This window comes from Ciconia boyciana, chromosome 17 (assembly GCF_034638445.1).
Source record: "Ciconia boyciana chromosome 17, ASM3463844v1, whole genome shotgun sequence".
NCBI lineage: Eukaryota > Metazoa > Chordata > Aves > Ciconiiformes > Ciconiidae > Ciconia > Ciconia boyciana.
In genome coordinates, this window is record NC_132950.1 from 6725365 (window position 1) to 6745262 (window position 19898).

Genomic DNA, 19898 nt, shown 5'->3' on the forward strand with positions numbered 1-19898 from the left:
GAGGTGGGATGTACACACACAGATACATGACTTTTCTTAAGTTGAAGCAATTGAACAAACGAGTTCAGTATAGCTCCTGAGCAGATCAGTTTCCAGAGTAACTCAATGCGTACTGCATAGATTCATCAGGCGGTAAGTGCCATTGCCTTGGCTGAACAAAGCAGCCACACAAGGAATAGCTTACTCCACGCCACTGCGTACTACACAACTCTGATGATTGAGCTTGTGCCTGAAGAAAGAGTTAAGGAAAAGAGAAAGCAAGCTGTGCATATAGACAACTGGCCTCAAACACTTCCATCTTTACACAAAAATCTTTTTCTCCATTGTCTTTCAAGATTGGTATAAAGAAAAAACAGGTATAAGGAAACTAGGATATAACTCATGCATTAAGCAGATAATAAAGTTAAATAACATTGGTATTCATGCAGCGATGAGTACCAGGAACTTTTTGTGGTCTCTGCATCTAGTTATTACAAAAGAAACTGCTTCATTTCAATCACTTTTAAATAGCGAATCCCTGTATCCAAGGGCAGAAAGGGCAATCGGAAATATTCCTGTTAGTAATGCAGAGTTCTCAAAAAAGGTATCATTTCCTCTCTCAAGGAAAACCTAATTCAAGCTTTGTTCAACTGGCCTTTCCACTGCAGTACATTAATTAAGACAAGTTCATCTTAGTGTCACTTCGTGTCCAAGAGCAGAGAAGGAAGTAGTGGTAGTAGAAACAATAGTCTTTATCAGAACGTATTTTTAGGGTCTAACAAACATGCAAGATGTCTTAGAAATATTTCCTGTTTACACAGAGCTGTACTATCTATGTGCAATGATACTGCACATCCTGAGGTTAGCTAGGAATCAGAAATATATGGAAGTTCAATAAGGCTATACCGGACAACATTCCTTGGTAGACATATTTCCTATTTTAAAATAAATTCTCTCACAGCAGGGAATTACGAAAAGTTACCCTTAGATGGAAATGATCTGATAGCAAATTTATATTAAAACATACAAAATTTAAAATATGAACTACACTGTAGCAGATCTTTTACAAAGACAAAAAAGACATCTCAAATCATACTGCGAAAAATTCACTGTGAAAAGGTGAATTTAGAAGAACCTGTTCTCAAAAATTAGGAAAGCAATTTAAGTGGCTTGAGCATTTTTACAAGGAAAATATCAAAACCTCCTCAATGGGGGAGGGGGGACAGAAAATCCACAACAGAAATCCATTTAATACTGGATTCATTTAAATGGAAAAAAAATATTAGATGAATCTGCTTTGTCCAAAAGAAAAGTAGTATTTGTCCTTGCCCTTCTTTTGCAGTCCAAAGCCCTACCGCACATGTTATTACTGACATACTTCCATTCTAAAATACTGTTGTATCTGCACATTAAACACAGCCTTTCTCCAAGAAACTTTGGTCACCATGCATGAATTAGTCCTCCCCACCTAAACCAATGTGTTCATTCTCAAATTAATAGAGGCCATGTAGAACACTTCACTGCCACGATTTATTTTAGTGGTACATGAAAAGAAAATGCATGAGTATAAAAACATTTCCAGTGATTATAACATCCAATTAAAGGTGTTTTAAGAAAGATAAATTTCATCAGAAATTGCATCATTACAGGTCATGGAATACTTTGAAAAGCTACCATAGGTAACAGTAGTAAACAAAAGTGCTACTGTGTGCATAATACTTAAGAAAGAAGTATACAGTTCTGTGCAGCATCCTACTAACACACAAGCAGATTCAATCACAGCTGCTGTGGGCATTTTCAGTGAAGTCCTGTGGTTCAAAGGATTAGTTTACAAAATGCAGCTTCTATGTCCAGTGATTGAGGGGGTTATCAGCCCTCCTACAGCATTAAGGATCTTGAGTTTCTTGCCCATGTAAAGCGGCTGTATGGCTCCCCCTCTGAGCTGCTCATGAACAGCAGATGCACCCTGATTAGAAGAAACTGGATCTTGGTCCACAATAAATTGCCAGCTGTGGTCTGGAATTCAAAGACCACTGTTCTTTGAGCTCTCCACAGAATCCCCTTGCATGGAGCACGGTAATACAGTTACACAAGTAAAATCAGAAACAGAGTACAACTCAAGAACTGCAAGCTCTTTGTAATTCGGTAGGGATTTGTCTGATGCCCTAATTGCCATGAAAAGTCACATATCTGAAAGATTTAGTGCAAAACAAATTCTTGTAAGACTGGTACAAGTTTAAAAACTGTTTCTAATATTGTTCCAAAGTGTAATAGGAATGTACAAACTGTAAACCTCAAGGCAGTTTTAATCCATGCAATGAACACAGTATCCTCTGAACCTGCTGTCACTACTTACAACTGGAAACAGTTCCCAACACCAAGTATTAAGCTGAGATACAACTAAATAAAATTTACAGAGGCTAGGTGTTCTTAAACCCCACACTGCAACTACCTAACCAGTTAACATAGGTTATAGTTTCCACAGTATACAAAGACACCCAGACCCTAGATGATTTTATATAGTGAATTATATAAGCAAGTAACTGCAAAACAAATGTCATATCAAGGTGTTAACTTTCTATCTCAAAAGAATCACGAAAAAATTAAGGCTTTGAGAAAAAGAGCAAAAAGGAATCCATTCAGTTCTGAAGCAATATTCCAGCATAAACACACCAACATCCCTTGCTTTGCTCTTCCACTTGAACCAAATTTTCTCTTTTCCATCCATAACCAACACGACAGTGATTAGTAACTAACTCCACTTACCATACACAGTAGGTAGATCAAAGCTGTGTATCTAGAACATGGGAGACTCACAAGTGCTCTTTTCCAGCACTGCAGTCTGAGATTCTGTGGAATGTTGGTGCCTCTTCCAATCCTTTCCCAACATCTCAATTTCCTCATCAAGAAACAAAACCATTTCTGAAGCTAACTACCTTTCAGGTTTTTAAAGGTACATGATGTTTCTTATTCCATCTCCACCCTCAAGTGCCCAGGATACATTAAGGTCTAAGTACCTCTAGAAAAACAGAAACTTTGCAGACCGGTTGCTATAAATTGAAGAGATTTACAATTTTGGTAGCACAGATTATGCCATAAGAACAAACCTGTTCCACTGAAATTCCCTATTTGTAATTCCCATCATCTTTGTAATAAATGTAGCAATTATGTGGCAGGATGGTATCGGGGAAGTACTTAAATATGGCTTTAGCTTTCCAAACTCAATATGACAACAGAAAACAATCGGGGTTAGTACCATGATCATTAGCTCTTTGCCAGCAAGTGCTTCACGAACTATGGTCTGCTCACCTATGCTAAAGCATTTCTCAACTTAAGCAATTTATTTCAGAAATTGTGGGATCCTGGTTATCTCTGAGCCAGGGACTAGTGTAAAAGTGGTTTTATTTTACTTCTTTAAATTAGAGGGAGAAACGCAATAGGCAAATTGCTAAATTATTTTATAAAAGAAGAATAAAAAAAAAAATCAGGAAAAGTGTGTTCTGATAAATGTATCTCAATCTGGAAAAATCAGAAACAGAAAATCCTACAAACAGTTATCAGTAAGGCATGAAGAAAGGGGATCTACTACCAAAGGAGAATTTACACACTCCAAAGATTTTGTTTTCCTGTGACTTGTTGCCACATGTGTTTCCCAAAAGGTAATCAGCTTACATTTGAAAATCAAATAAAATTTTAAAACAAGCTAACTAGCTGTGTCTAATAAATATTTTTTTAAATAACTTCATTTAAACTCAAAATTTGGAAATCAATGATTAAGTGGTTACAGCATAGCAAATATTGTATCGTAAATAAAATATCCTCTGCAAAAAAGGAGCAAGCCTAAAAATCTATTACAGATCGCAACTTACTTAGGTTAAATCATTCTATTAGAAATGTCTATCACCTTAAAACATACAGCATTCATTAAGTGCTATTTTTATCATTCTCATCCAGTGCAAGAGTTACTCTCCCCATAACAATAAAAATATCTGTTTCCACAATAAATTATCTTCTATGAGCTAACAAAGTTTCTGAACAATCCTACCTGTCTTACTCCACCTTCTAAAAGTAAAAGCTTATAATCACTAAGACATAAAGAATCAGCTGACTCCTGAATCAGGACCACTAAATACTCCTTCTGCCTTCAGAACTCATCATGCGATTCCAGATTGTCAGGTTTCTGCATCCAACTGTTCTCTTCCTGTGTCAGATCCTTTTCTATTAATGTTCTGTTAGGCTGAATCTAGAAGACAGACAGCAGTTAAAAAACAAATTAACACATTCAGAAACACTGTGTTGCTCTATACTATCAATACACCATTATATAAAGATGTCTTACATACTTGCTAGAAACTGAGAAAATTAGAATTGATGCATCTATGCAGCAATTATGAAATTAAAAAAAGAATCTAGTAAAAAACCACTAAACTGATATGAAAACATTAAGCGTCATGCAAAAAGAAAGGCATATGGTGTGTTGTATCCACATACAACTGACAACCATCCTGCAGAGTTTGTGGTAGAGATTAAGCTCAGAGACAACTGAAATACTGGACTCTGCAATGTTTCTCACCAATATAGAAAGAAAAATATGAACAGTATCACTGAGATATACCAGCCAGCCCAGCAACTTTCATTACTGTATCCCCTAAGGTAATGGAGTTTCATAGTCTTCTCAACCCCTTCATCCAACAACAATGCAGAACTTCCACTTCAACCATTCTACAACGCATTAGCACAGCCATGACACCATGGAAAATGATACACAAAAAAAATTATTTTGGCAAAAAGTGCTTGTGCAGAAGAAGCAATGCTTGGTTGCTTCATCTAGTCTGTGCAGGTTAAGTCATCCTTTCAGAAATTAAACAGAGAGTCCTGTTAAACAAATAACTTGAGTTCTAGTTGTCCTGTCTTTCCCAAATTCAAGTGCCTAAATATACAGGAAGCACTTCTGTGCAAATCTACCGGAGCACAGAGCTCACTTACAATCTGTCAGAAACTTGGCAGCATTTAAGTTGAGTTGAGTTCTCATCTTTACAGAAACTAGAGAACTGACAGAGCCTCAAGTTCCAAAAATGAAAGCTGAGAGAGAGAAACCTGCCTTATTTCATTACAACAACATGTTGCAAAAATAGCTACTCAGAGTCTTTTAGCATATCAGCAAATTCTTTTATGGGATGTTAGCCAGTGCATACCCTTTTTGCAATTACTTCTGCTGCCACCTCCCCCAGGATTAATACAGCTGCACATACCTATGTTCAGATGCATATGAAAGCAAAATAAATAAAAATCACATCAACATTAATCAAAACTTCCAAATATATTACCTGAAAAGGCTGGCTGATACCGACTATTGACTGTAAATTATTGCTATAATAACAAAGCAAAAATTCTCCTCCCATATCAGGTATTTCTGCAGCACTCATGTAAACCTGTCAACAAGAATAAAAATAGGCGACGGGAAATTTCCACAGAGAAAGAAGCTTACAAAAAAGCAGTCTCTGTCATTCAGGACACCATAAAAATCAGTATTTACTATTTAAAAGCAAGTTTTTTAATGTAAGCTAAAAAGAATGAGGACAGAAATAACTCATGAAACCATCTGAAAACGAAGTCAGGGAGGAAAAGCGAATATCCTTCACCATGTTAAGCAAGCTGACTTGGTTCAGCAAGAATTGAGAAGAAACACAGAGCTCTTGTAAGGGAAGGGGCAAGGCCACACCAGCAGCGAGGAGGGAGATGAACTGCCTTCTGGTGGCAATAAGCTGTTACATGAAACAGCAGAGCAAACCCACCACCTCGCTTTTGTACTGCCCTAAAGATCCTGAAGTTCCTAAACTGCAGCCTGCTAAAACAAAGCTCATAGTGCTTACATTTTTAAGCTTAGAGATAGGAAAGCATGATATCAGAGAAATCTTGATATTCAGAATATTGATACAATACAATTTGGGCTCTTGTTGTAGTAAACTCGATGCTAACTTACAACATCTCTAACAATAAATAACTGTTTTCCATTGTTGTCTGGAAAATGTCATCCATCCTTGAACTCACTGTGTCTCCAAAACTAAATTTGAATCTCTGGTTGTTCATATAAATGCCTCTGGAAACAGTAATTTGTATTCAAAATAAGTTTTGTTTGTTTCTTTTAAATAATTTTAGATACTCACTACTAGAAAGCTATGTAACAGACAGCAGTTTTTAAAGAGGGACCAAAACACTCAATAGTCAAAATGAAGAAAAGTCTAAGAAACCCTAATCTGTAGCTGTATTAGACATCTGGAACTAATTGTGTTAGTAACATTAGGTACTTACAACTGTAAGGAAAATCACACAATAAATATTTAGGATACATTAAGCAACTTTGACAATCAGATGAAAAAATGGCCAGTTACTTATTTCAGGGGCAGAAACAGACCAAAATATAAAATGATAGTAGTTTTTAATACAATGAAAAGTCACTACAGGAATAAACTGCTTTTTCACCGATTCCCTTAAGCAATATGATCACACCTGAGAAGGTGTGCTAGACTACCTGAAAATTAATAAGAATTAGGAAGAAGAATTTTAAACAATAATATCACTCCCCATTAGCTTTGACTCGGAAAGAGGATATAAAACCCGTTAGAGGAAGGGGATATGGAAAATAGGCCTTGAAAGCTACTCTGTGGAAAACTACATTAGAAAGAAATGTAACTGGCTTACTTGTTTACTGTCTTTGTTAGAAGAAATTTCATCATCTTCTACCCAAGCATAAGTAACATAGTCATTCACATGCCTGAAAGCCACCTGCAAAGAAAGATGCAAACCATCAGCTTTCTGAAAGAAACAAAAAACATACTACATGGAAAACTCAAAGTTGTGAGAGAGATGTTTACTACCTCACTGAAGTAATTAAAACACTTCACTTTTAGGATCAAAACATTTTGGGGGCATGCGCAAATCTTTTGCTTCTGAGAGGGTGCAAGTGCTCTGTTCTCTCACCCTTCCACTGACTTTTATTTTTGTTCTTTCTTTGCTGTGTAAATCTTTTGAACTGCAGGCATTAGGGGAGGACAATTCCTTTTCGCAGCTTCTGCACCATTTTACTGAAATAAATCACCACATTATCTTAGCTGAGAATTTAAAGGGTGCAAAAGAGCTCGCATTCTATGCAACTAAACTGTTAGCATACAGAAACTAACGGCAATCAAGGATACACGACTATTTCAGAGAGTTTTGCACTAGCAAGAATCACAATGTCCTATGACAGAAGTCTATCAACTACCTCCTCCAGTCATATTCACCATCTTCATTAGAGTAAAGAGCCATGATGCAGTAACATTACCTGGAACAGTCCAATCCAGTCCCAAGCACTGCTTGGGAATTCAGGCACTGCAGAATAGCTGATTAGAACATCATGGTCTGCGCTCCACTCACCCTCAGGATTCAGCATCACCAAAGGATCTGATAGAAGAGGCTTCAACTAGACAAAAGAACAGAATTTAAAGTCAGTCAAGTCAGTCATTCTTTCAGTTATTCTTTTCAAGTTGTTCTCTGCCACATCTGCTGTGGGACTCTTAACTGAATGGAAATAACCTGAAAGCAATTTGCTGCCTTCACTATAATCAGAATGAAACAGAGATTATGACTTACAAAGTTTAGAAAACCAGCTTCTGTAAGGCAACAGTTAGTAAAACAAACTTTTTCTTAACAACGTAACTGGGACAGCACCTCAAGCCCAAAAGTTCCTGTAACAGGTTTGTGATCGCTGATGCCATAGCTCATGTGACTGACATAGTTATTCAAAGTAACAGAAATTGTCTGTTCTTCTTCAGAGAATTCGCGTTCTTTTGATGCACGCTGGCAGAGATTTTTCACTCTCCAAAGAATTCTGTCAGTCCATGCTGGCTTTCTTTTCTTCTCACTGCAAAAGTATAAGATAAAAGTGAAATGAGTAGAAAAACAGTTGCCAAAAGCTAAGAATACTGTGCAAAATCTACTCAAAGTTGAAAGACTGTCAGATATGTATTAATAAAAGAAGACAATCACATCCAAGCTTCATTTTACATCTCTGTTCATTATGCTTTACAACCAAGGTTTCCTTAATTTGAACTCAACTCCATTTACGACAGATAAGTTTCATAGGTTTCTGAGAGAGGAGTAAAATGAAGAGGAGAAGGGCATTTAATGGGTTAGTCAGCTTTGTACAGGAAATGATACTTTCTCCTAAAACACTCCATAAAAACATGCAAGAAAATTGAGATAATAGAGCAACTGCCCGAAGTTTCAAACGTATAGTCATTCTCAGAAAAGGGGCATAAACTTAAGGAAGATGGAGGAATAGTCTGAATGATGTTTGAAATTATTCAAAACATTTGAAAACAAGTTTCTTTTAATAACAAAAACCAGACAAACTTAGGTAGCTTATACTAAACACAGGTGACATAGCAATGCTTTATTTAAAGTTCCTCTAACTTGTACTAGCCTGTATTTCAAGTCTGTAATCTATTGCTGTCTCATAACAAAAGGCTTTAAAAATTCCGTAATCAAGAAAACTGCATCTGCAGCCTGCAACTGTGCAATACATCAAACTGTAATCATAATTCAGAGTTTCCTTTTATACCATATCAATAACAACAGAAGACATGAGCCTTTCGTGGTTCTCTCTGTAGTGGAAGGAAGACTTAACAGCAACTCTCTGTATGGATGTATCACTTCAAATTGAAATGGAGAAAAGATCATACCCTATGGAAGAGGAATTAGAATGGACTGGATTGAATTACAAAAGTTAATGAGCAGGATGTGTAAGGAAAACTGTCAGTTTAATAACTTTGAATATCAAAATCATCATAAACTGGAAATGCCATTTAGTTCAATATTCAACATACTTTTGGTTTACCCCTTCCCATATACAAGTCTGACTCACCTTTAATAAGGTGGAAAGATTTTAAATGACTAAGGGGCCATATCCCACTTACTCCAGTAATTATATAAACTGACAGAAATCTTTATGAGCTGCCAAATGTCTGCTCTGCTGTGCAAGAAAATACTAAAAGAACAGCTTCAGTTAATACACTATTTTAGAGAAAATGGCATATTAGATGGGAAACAAAACCTCAAAATCCACATTGAAAAAGTATCAAAGAAAACAAAATACTGTGTGCTTCATATAAAGCACACTTCTCAAGGGTGCGTGCCTTGAGATCTACTGATCACCCCTTATCCAGCCAAAATATCTCTGCTAGCTTTAACAACAGCAGAATGCACACAGTATGCGTAAGCATACTTTCTGTTCTTTAAATGAGCCAATACAGACTATTAGGCTATGAATCATTCTCAGAATGTCTAGGTTTGGATTATTATAAGTATTTTTTGTTAACTGGATTTACTGCTGTTCCCATGATATCTCTTCACACTCAAGTTAGGGAGCAAAACGGCTTTGGATCCAAATGAATAAACTTCCAATATTAAAGTGCAACAGCAGAGTAGATAACACTACAGCTTTCAGACAGGTTCAGAAAATCCCTGAAGAAAATCAGCTGTCATCTGATTTTCAAATATTTCACAAAAATCAAATCAAAAGCTCGGGAAGGAGCATTGTTTTGATTTTGAAATATTTACAAAACTATGAAATCCAGAAAGTCCTCTTCTTACTTAAACCAAAACAGGGACTTCTGCTCTCTGGAAGTAAAGAAAAAGATCAGTACAAAACCCCTGTTTGGACAGGAACTTTTCCTTCTGTTGAAACATAGGACTAATACTTAACAACAAACTTTACTGTCAGAGAAAAACTTTGGAAACTTAAGCTACTCCATTTTCAACTTTAAAAGATTTATAAAGACACATTTACATTTATTTTGAAATACCAGCAGTATCAAATGGAATGCTTAAATAGAGAAAGAAAACAAAAATTGCAATTACTTTTTTCCTTTTGCTCATTTCTGAGAACCAAGGGGCACTTTTAGTATTAAAGAACAAAAAAGAAGTGGCTTAAACAAGCGCTGGTTTATTCTGTTAATCTAGTCCTTCCAAAAAGAAAGCTGGGTTGTTTCACCACTTCCCTCATGCAATCAGCACACTCAGGCTTCTTCAGCCAGAAATACTCATTTCTTCAGATATGACCACTGAACGAGCCTAACAGAACAGTGCAATAGCCCCAGTTAACCAGGAGATTCAGGTTTGCATATTAAAGTGATATTTAGTCAAGCACTACATTCACTTCAATATTTCATGTCTAAACTCATCTTACACTTTTACCTTGTATCATATACATCCGAATAAAGGTCAAACTTGTAGGTGGGTTTAAACTGCAGAGGACCCTCTATGAATTCCTGAAGAAATGCTTCCTTCTTTTTTGCCATATTTAACTGCAGAAATAAAACGCAACTTCTAAAAATTATGTTTAAAAATCAGAGTTTAAAGGGCAATTGGGAAAGGAGCTGAGAAAGCATCTTCCAAGAAGAATTCAATATCTCAGTCAGTACAACATATCTGGAAAGATAAATTCAGAGTGCCTCTCTGTTACTGCCAGAACTCTTGACATGATCTGTTTACAAGTTTTGTAGCAGTTCTACTCAAAACAAATTCCAGAATAAGCTTCTCTTAAAAATAATTATTGGGAGAAGAAAAAAGGAGGAGAAATTAAGGTGAGGAACAATTCACAAGCCATGAAGTTCAAAGAAAGCTTCAGTCAAACGCAAGCATTGCAAATGAGTAAGAAAATAAACAAAAGCAGGAGAAGTTTGCAATTAATTGGGACTTATGACTGATAAGTGAGAGCGCGAACAGCTAGATCTGTTCCAGCTCATGACTACTCTGAATTTGTATTCTTTAATAGAAATTAGAAGCTCAAGAGGTAATGTTAACTACAGTGTTTTGTATGTATGCATTAAAAACCAAACCAACCAACCAAACAAACCCCACAAACAGATTAAGACAACATACCTGGTCCTTTTCCCACAGCAGATTGTAACGCTTGTTATTTATTGATTCTCTGACAAAATGTATGCCATAATCTGCTATCCGGAAGTTTAGATCTCCAAACCAGAAGAGAACACTAAAAAAAAAAAAAAGCAAAGCAAAAATCCAAGGAATATTTATAGGAATCCATTAACACAAGGGAAGAATTCAATAGAATATAAGCCATTACACTAATTAGGCACTCTAATGACTTGTATTACTCAATCTAAACAGCTTAAACACAAACATTAAGTAGTTACAGATAAGCTTACACAGGGATAACCTGCTGCTAAACAAAAAATTTTAAAAATTGAAATAGTAAATTAAGTCCCTTGCATTCTTGCCGCTTGCTCATTACTGCCTGGGTATTAACTTATACCAAGTCTCCTAACAACTTAAATCTCTATTAGAGACAGAATTAAATTTTAACAGTAGGTAAAATAATTCACAAAATTCATGACCTATACACCAGTTGGTTATGTTAATCCACTAACTCAGAGCTCTGGTTTAGTGCCTTGGGAAAGCAGGGATACATATTGGGTGTTTGTTCTATCGTTATTAGGAAAGAAAGTTAATATTACGAAGCACTGGAGGGTATTATCAGCAATGTTTGAAACAGGAAAGCCGTCTTTTCAAGTAAATTAACTTCTCTTTGAAAATCCCTACTTTCAACATTTTGTTCAGGGGTGGATACCCCAAACTTGATCTTATGCAAAAAACACTTATTTTAATGCCATTTGTAATTTCTTCTGAGAAGATGACAGTAGGTGATTTGGTACATGCCCATGCACGTAATCAAGAAAATGAAACACATTAAATTGAAATATCAAACACTTGTACTAAGGTAGGAAAAGTAATGATTTTGAAACTCATGTGTCATACATTTTTACCTAATTTTAATGAACTCATTAACAATTAAAGTGATTTACATACCTATTCTGGATTTATCTGTCCTGGCAGTTTTATGGGTATAAAAAAAATTTAAAAATTACCAAACTAAAATGTTTTTCTCGACCCTTTTTTAAGTGGTTCTATTACCATATTTAGATTCCAGCACATGAAAACAATGGAACATACAAATAATAATTCCTGCAGAATTAAGGAACAAGAGCTCAATTAGTGGCGTAGATCAGGTTTGTTTGGGTTGATTTTTTTTTTGTGAGACACCTGAGGGAAATATAATTCATATAGCTACAGAAATCATCAATCAAGGTTTTAAAGGCTGAGAAGCCCTCGGCCAGATACTAAAATTACAACAGGAATAAAACCGGCTCAAAACATAACATAGATCTCCCCAAAAAAGGGCGGAAGATAAACATTTAATAGTGATCTAAAGGATTTTTGATATAAACAGGCTTTAGCTTCGAAAGCTCTCCAGCACATCACACGTGCAGTGCATATGCTAACAAATTTAAAGTAATATAAGAGTGGAAGAGAACAGTCTTGCAAAATAGACCTCCACCTTCCAGGTTATTTTTTTCCTCCCAGGATTCAGGGTCAAGGCTGAAAAGACATTTAAAATAAAAACGATGGATGAAAACTCCAAAACCAAAACTCTTCAGTGCATGAGTTTACCATATAAGAGATAAAAACAATACAGACAGAATAGGGTCTGAACAACTCACTCATGATCCAAGGTACTTGGAATATTCTCTCCTTCAAACTGCATTTCCAGAATTTTCTCAAAGTCATCCAATCGCTGCTCTGTGTTTTCCATGTGAGCTGGCAAGTGGCAGTTCATGAAACAAATTGTATGACCATAGAGGGACATGCGAATGGTGACTCCTCCTTTGTTCCCCTGGTATGGAAGATTAACAACGTCCTCTGAAACTGTAGTCAACACCTGCAAACCTAACTATTAACACCACCTATAAATTTTAAAATCTTGCTATTCAGATTTAAATGAATACTATTTCTTCCTACAGAAGTTGTTGTATATCAGCTAATAAACTGGTAAAACTATGGTCTGCTGCGCACTTGCATGCAAGGTTCAAACAAGTGAGTCTCACTACTTGTCAGTTTATTCATTTTTAAGTAAACCATATATCCTCTCCCCACCATGAAACCATTTAGAGGCACACGCCACCATAAGCGTAAGTAACCAAGGCAATCAAGTCTCAGATACTTCCTTACCCAGTATCCATACAGGCCTGTGCGTGTGTAGTGGGTATGAATGTCCCGTATGAAAGGAAGGTGGACATGCTTCACAAAGACCAGAAGTAGTAATCCCTGCATGCGAACGGAGGAGAGCTGGAAGAGATACAAAAGCGGGAATGGTCACTTCCAGGGAGGTATTTGGAATTCCTTGGGTCTACTTCACTTCTGCTTTTAGGTGAAGAATGCTGTAGCAGAAATCATGCAATTCCCTCGTCAAGCCTGGCTTCAATCCTATGACACAGTAAATGCAGATGCATTTCAGTGCTGTAAAGAATACATTCTTACAGTAGACTCTTGCTTATAAAAAATTCTGATGAATCTCTCAACTAATTAACATTAGGTGTAATATTATATTACAAATCTGAAGTTGACCTCAAAACATGTGTATTTGCCCAAACATCTTTAAAAACCTTTTCTTCTGCCTCACCAGCCTCTTGTTTCTATCTTTAAGCATCCTGTTCATGAAGAACCAAATCCTTGATTTTTCACCTATAATCTTAACAGTGCGCACCTACAAGTCCTCCACCAGGAGCAAGTTTTTCAAACTGAAACATCCTGCAGCAGACACTAATAATTCTAAATGCCATTAAAATGCCTAAAAAGCACAGCAGTTAATTCTAGGCATTTGCAAAAGCAATGAGCTGCAAACAGCAGTAACTCTTGCCTGCAATGCCTGTAAAAACTGATTTACCGAACACTTCCAAAGCAAAGACGCTTAGGGAGCATGTAAGACACTGTTTAAACTTTAAGATGCTGGGGTTTTTTTGTGGTTTGGTTTCTTTTTGTGTGTGGAAATAGTCAACAAAGATGTTCTTCATTAAAAATTTATGAACTTTACAATGTTCCTGGCATGAGACACAAAATTCATTTTAAGTGTTTTGTTTAATGATAATGATTTAAAATACAGACATTGAAATTTATTAATTGTAGTTCAATTTTATGCTGGATAAACTTAGAGAAAGACTACATTAGAATAAAACATGATATTAAGAATAACACTGTCCATACAACTGCTGGAGAAGTACACAAACTCAGCCCAAAATTTAAAACAGAATTCCTCCTTTCTTTGCCTCCACATCTACACAATTAAATGATTTCAGAATACATGTTAATGTTTTCATTGTCCTTGAACCCAACAAAATACTAAACAGTATATTGAAATGATGGATCACAATTACTAGATAATGCATAAGTATTTGTATCTGATCAGACATTTGGAGTAACCAGTGTTCTCCTTCCCATAATTATGTTCATGAGATACCAAGATCTTTCAGTCCCTTTATTATTTGCTACATTCCATTTTGCTGTGGGCCAGTCCCCAGACATTTCTCAAGATCCATATGAAACCTCTTCTCTCTGTAGATCTTGAACATCAAAACACAATGGATCCCTCCTCTGCTGGAACTAGCACTAGTCCCACCAATACGTAGTGCCAAATCAAGCAAAGACTTTTCATAGAGGTGACGTGATTCTGTTTATGGCGAAAGAATTGACTGACTCCAACAACTTAACACTCTGAAAATGGACCCTGCTATTGAAGGGACAGAATGCCCCAAGAATGACAACTACCCCTCTACACCCAACCTTGTCACAGGTCAGCAAAGAAGGGGTAACTGTTCCTCTCCTCCTCAGCCAACTTCCCAGCTAAGTCCTAGCATAAGCTCTCCTCACTGCCTGTTTTGATTTTGACCTGGCCTGACAGTTCCCTCTTATTATTAGAGCTAATCAAGTCCTGCTGAAAGCCATTAGGTGGCAGCATCCACTCATTAGTGTGTCCAAAGTGCCACATTTATAAATTAGAATTCAAAATCAACCATGCATACTACTAGGAATTCTTTTTAACTGTCTGTATACAGAGCCTGAACGTCAGCCCACAGCCAGATTTTGAAAGTTTATCAGCAATGACTTACACTAGAATGAACGATTTTTTTTTCCTTTTCATAATTCCCAATGGGTCCTTTGTTTTGTTTAATTACAGTTAAAAGAATGGCACAACTACTGAGTCTGATTAGCATGCAGATAATACAATCATCTCAGCAAAATCACCCTGAAATAATGCTTGATTTAGAAAACCAATACAACATTCAAAAGGCTTTTAATATCTCTTTATTAGAGAAACTCAAGATATCCTCCTATGTTTATCATTTGCATTATTAAAATAGCTAGTACTTTAGCCGATCTTATGCCCCAGATATTACCAAAAATCTTGTCAGTTTAACTACCATGCAATGTTTTAGGTCTTCAATAAAAAATAAAAGTCCTCAGAAAAATATATATATACCAACTAAAATCCTGTTTTACATATATGCAATTTATTTTCACCTGCAAACAAGTTGGAAAAAAAAAAAAAAGAAAAAGAAACCTTACCAATCTTAACGAAAATCACTGCCATTGCTTGGGATATTTATAGTGAAAGCAGGTACTTAAGCAGACTACATTAGAAGCATCACAATACAGTTCCCCAATATTGCACAGAGCAAAAAAATTTTCTACAAACAAGAGAGAGATAGAGATATTGTGGCCACAAGAAATATGCTGTTGAGTGTAAGTTTACATCACATTTCATTTTAAATAATCTTCATTACTCTATTCCTTGAGAATGGATTCTTATTAGGACAGGAGTATTTTTCTGTTCATCATGTGGTTCTGCAGCACTTACACAGGCCATTGCCAGTGTATCTGAACAACTTGTAGCTGTTTGGTGCAAAAGCACCAAAACTGCCCAATTATTCCAGATGAGAAATGCAAAACCGTATGTCCAATTTTTACTGCTAAAATTAAGGACATTATCATTAATAGAGAAAAATTAAAATTGCCTTTATCAACAAACCAGGAAAACACAAGTGTGATGAAGAGTCACTTCCAACATACATGTACCTGTGGAAGTGACTGACACCTGCAAAAAACACCATCAACTTACCTTTTATGGAGAGTTTGAGGGGAAAAAAAGAAAAAAAAGGGAAGACCTTTTCCTTCACTGTTGTGACACTTAAGAGATGTAAACAATTACCTTGATATATCCCAATGGAGACAATACAGTCATGAAAAAAATGCTCCATGGATCATCAAATGCCAAGTCAGACAGAAAATTTGTGATTCTTGAGTTCACCTCCTGTAAGCTGAATACATCAAGATTACTCCACTGTATCACCTGGTTTTGACAGAATTCATATCACCTTTTCAGAATACAGACCACAACATCCTAACAGACCTCTCGCAGCCTAAGTCAGAAATTTCTCGCTGTTCAGTTTCTCATTTACAAGCAGTTTAACCCATCCACAGGTCTAACACATCTAACACTGTGAAAAGCAAAGTTAAAGGAGCTTATATACACCTGAAGACAGAGTTTAAGACAATGCTAGACTCAAGATATGTTATGACAAATAACCTGACTGTCAGGTCTTTAAAATTTCAAGACAGTTTGGAAAACATGATGGCAGATTGTGCCTAATAAGTTTGCACTAATTTCTGTAAAACATGCTGAATTTTGGCTAACTTTCATAGCAAAATGAATATGCCTCTACGTGCCAACAAAGAAAACAGCAGCCAAAAACTTTTTGTGTGTTTAGAAAAAAGATATTCCATATTTTGTCACAAAACAACAGAAAGGAGAGAAGATTCTCTTGCTATGAATTATCTCTGTTCTAAGTCACTAACTCCAGTCTTCATCTTCTGTTAGCAATAATGTTAAACCACCTCCCAGGCAGTGATTCACATAGCACAGTCCTCCCAAAACAGACAGGAAGCTGTTGAGACTTAGCAGTTTTGCAATAAATTTAGAAAGCAAGTTCTCTTACCCTATAACATACTTACCCTATACATGTATACTTACCCTATAACATACATATCCATAGTTGGGCCCAGTGAATCGAGCTGAAGTAAACTAGTGACATCAGGAGGTGGAGAAGCTGTGCCCACATTCCAGGTAACTATGTGTAGTCTACAAACAAACATCACACAAAACCAAGGCTTTAGCATTAAAACGTGAACAGGTAACCAACCCTAAGAGCATCTAATTTCCCCACAGAATTTCTACCTACAAAAAACAAAGATTTTCTGTCACTTTTCATCAAACAGAAATCTATTTATTAGCTAGCATTAAAAAAAACCCAGCACAACAACACAAAACCAATCAACTAGATGGAACAAAACCTGAATTCTTGCCACTTTTCCTTCAGCTTTTTCCCCCAGATAAGGAAAGCTTCATCTAGAGTGCGAGACACTTCTTCATGAATTTCATCATCCGAGCTGATGTCCTCTACGCAAGCCATAAGCTGGGCTACTCGTTGACGGAGCTGCAAGCGGCCACTGGACCCTGTACTGCTGAAACTTGCAGACCGGCTGCGGAAGTTGTGCAGGCTTTCTAAATCGTGTAGGGAGAGAGCTGCTGAATCTTGAAACGCATCTTCACTACTGAAGGATGCCATTTGCTCAAAAGAAAATAATAACTACAGTCCGAAGGACTAGCCCATTAAAATCCTAAGTATAAAAGAAATAGATGGCTAAGGGTCTTCCAGATCAAGTTTTCACTCATGTGAAATTCAGCATTGCTTCTAATGCAAAAGGACAAATGTAGATGCAGCAACGCTGAAAAAAAACTGGAGCATTACCACCACACCCAATGGGTTGTTACAAAAGCTGCAATCACATCCTACCTCACACAGTGAATTGTTTCTTCATAATAGATTTAATGTGGTTAATTCTGTAAGCTCAGGATTTAAAAGAATTTATTGTTGATTTGAATCAATCATGTGCCTCCATTTGCAGGCTAGTAGAAATATAATCTCCAGCTCCCAAACATACAAATACACAGTTCTGACCAAAACCAAGCAAAGCTACTGCTCCTCTCGAGCACTGTCAGAAACATTAGTGTGTCATAGGACTTGCCTATTGTTTCTTTATAAGATGGTAAATTCAATATCAGAGCTTCTAAAAAGGGATTCACTTTACCATCAGTCTTGTTACATGTCAGACAGACTTAAAAAATAATAAGCTGTTAATTTTCCATCCATCTTAGGGTCCTATAAGGACCTTATAAACACAGATAGTTAAACAGTGAATCCCACCAATACATCCATTATTAAGGCCATATTTTTATCCCCCACTGCCTGCTCAAGGTGACACACAATGTATGTGGAAGAGCTGGAAAGTGACCTTGCATACCAGACTAAAATGATCCCTAATTTCTCTCACCAATACTTTCTCTTTGTAAAACTATGCTGAAGTCAGCCAAAAGCTATTCTAAAACAAATTTCTAGGGGCAGGGGGAAAAGGTATGTATGCTGCAGATCTAATTCTGCCATCAGAGATGTATCACTTGGGAACACTCTTCAGTTACTAATTTTGTAAGATAATTATCTGATTAAACAAACTGAAATAATACTGAAGTCATCGGTCATTACTGAACAGAAATTAAATTCCTCAAAGTGCCCAGTATCCACACTACTGATAAGAACACAGGAAAGACCGCAGTGCTAGAATTTACACCAAAAGAAAAACTACTTGTAAAAATTTCAAGAACATCCTTAATAATTCAGTTTCACTGTAGGTTATGACTACGTCTGCAAGAAAAACTTAATAGTGAGGAACGTACATGCATCTGCAAAGCAAATAACCTACAGCATTACGCAGTCCCAAAGCTCTAGTGATGCTCCCGACTGCTTCACAAGGCCGTGCAAGTACTGCTCGCAGTAAGGAGGGGAAACTAGAGTGGTACCAATTTTCATCTGATGCCACAAAGGCAGCCTTCACCAAAGGGAGGAGGATATTGCTCAAACTACTCTGGAAGCTTTCAGTACCACTAGAGTACAGCCTCAATTATCCTTTCTGCAAACACATTCCTAAATACAAGCAAACTAAGGAAGACATTATTTAGTGTCACTGACTCCTGGAATTACTGAATCACAGAGAATTTTTTAGGGTCACAGTGTTTATAATACTGCGTTAACATGACTTCTAGGATCTTTGAGCAAGTGTTAGTGTTTGTTGGTATTTTTAAAATTTTTTTCTGTTACAGACAGCTTCTCGACTACCCTTTAAGTAGATTTCTCTAGTGAAGCAAGCCCACAGCGCGTGACACCGCAGCTTATCACCACAGAAAACACAACATGAAGACACAATGTAAAGATACCATAAAAGCAGAAGCCGAAGACTTATTCACGCTCCTTCCTCCTCACGACAAGTGGGGAATTTGAGGCACTAGATACATTAATAGCAAGCACAGTAGATCTTGCCCTCATTAAACGTAAGTAGGTCTCTGGGAAGTCCTAAGGACCCAAACAATACTCAGTAAGCCTCCCTGAAACGCCTCCAGGACCGACGCTTTCAAACCAGAAAATCAGCTTTTCGTCTCGATTTCATACGACTACGTAACATCACCAATTAATATAACTCCCTGTTAATAAGCACAAACACAAGTTTCGCTAATTCTCAGCTAATTACGTAACGACTTAGCTACTTTTCTCCCCTACTCGGAAAAGCCGCCCTCAGACCAGCGCCTCCCGCCGAGCCGCCCCTCCGCCCCCGACCGCTCACCTCAGCTCCCTGAGGGCGCCGCGCTGCGCCGGGCCCGCAGGCTCCATCCCCGGGGTTCCCGTCGGGAAGCGCTGGGAAGGGGACAGCGGAGGCCCCGGCCTCGCCCGGCCCGGCCCGGCCCGCGGCCTCCTCGCTCCCCTCAGCGGCGAGGCGGCCGGTGCCGGCAGCGCTCCGCGCCCATTGGCCCGCGTCACGGAGGCGGGATGGCGCTGCGGAAGGACGGCGGCTCGCGCAGGCGCCTGGCAGCATCGAGGCGGCCTTCGCACCCCGGGGACGCACCGCGACCCCCC

General features: G+C 37.4%; 1 protein-coding gene across 3 annotated transcripts; it reads right to left on the reverse strand.

The window, feature by feature from the left end:
• Positions 1 to 1487: 1487 nt before the first annotated feature.
• On the reverse strand, positions 1488 to 19782 carry INPP5K (inositol polyphosphate-5-phosphatase K). Of its 3 annotated transcripts, none has more exons than XM_072882200.1 (13): positions 19609 to 19782; positions 16907 to 17014; positions 16085 to 16193; positions 13051 to 13167; positions 12543 to 12715; positions 10903 to 11014; positions 10216 to 10325; positions 9613 to 9639; positions 7690 to 7882; positions 7304 to 7441; positions 6682 to 6765; positions 5307 to 5411; positions 1488 to 4222 (listed from the first exon to the last, which is right to left on the reverse strand). In XM_072882200.1, the coding sequence occupies exons 1-13, from the start codon at positions 19653 to 19655 to the stop codon at positions 4124 to 4126; spliced, it is 1422 nt and encodes a 473-aa protein (XP_072738301.1). In that variant the 5' UTR covers positions 19656 to 19782; the 3' UTR covers positions 1488 to 4123. The 3 variants fall into 3 exon arrangements, with proteins under 3 accessions (XP_072738301.1, XP_072738303.1, XP_072738302.1); XM_072882202.1 differs by lacking the exon at positions 19609 to 19782 and adding an exon at positions 15442 to 15563 and having other exon boundaries at positions 16907 to 16922; XM_072882201.1 differs by lacking the exon at positions 9613 to 9639.
• Between the last annotated feature and the right edge of the window lie 116 nt (positions 19783 to 19898).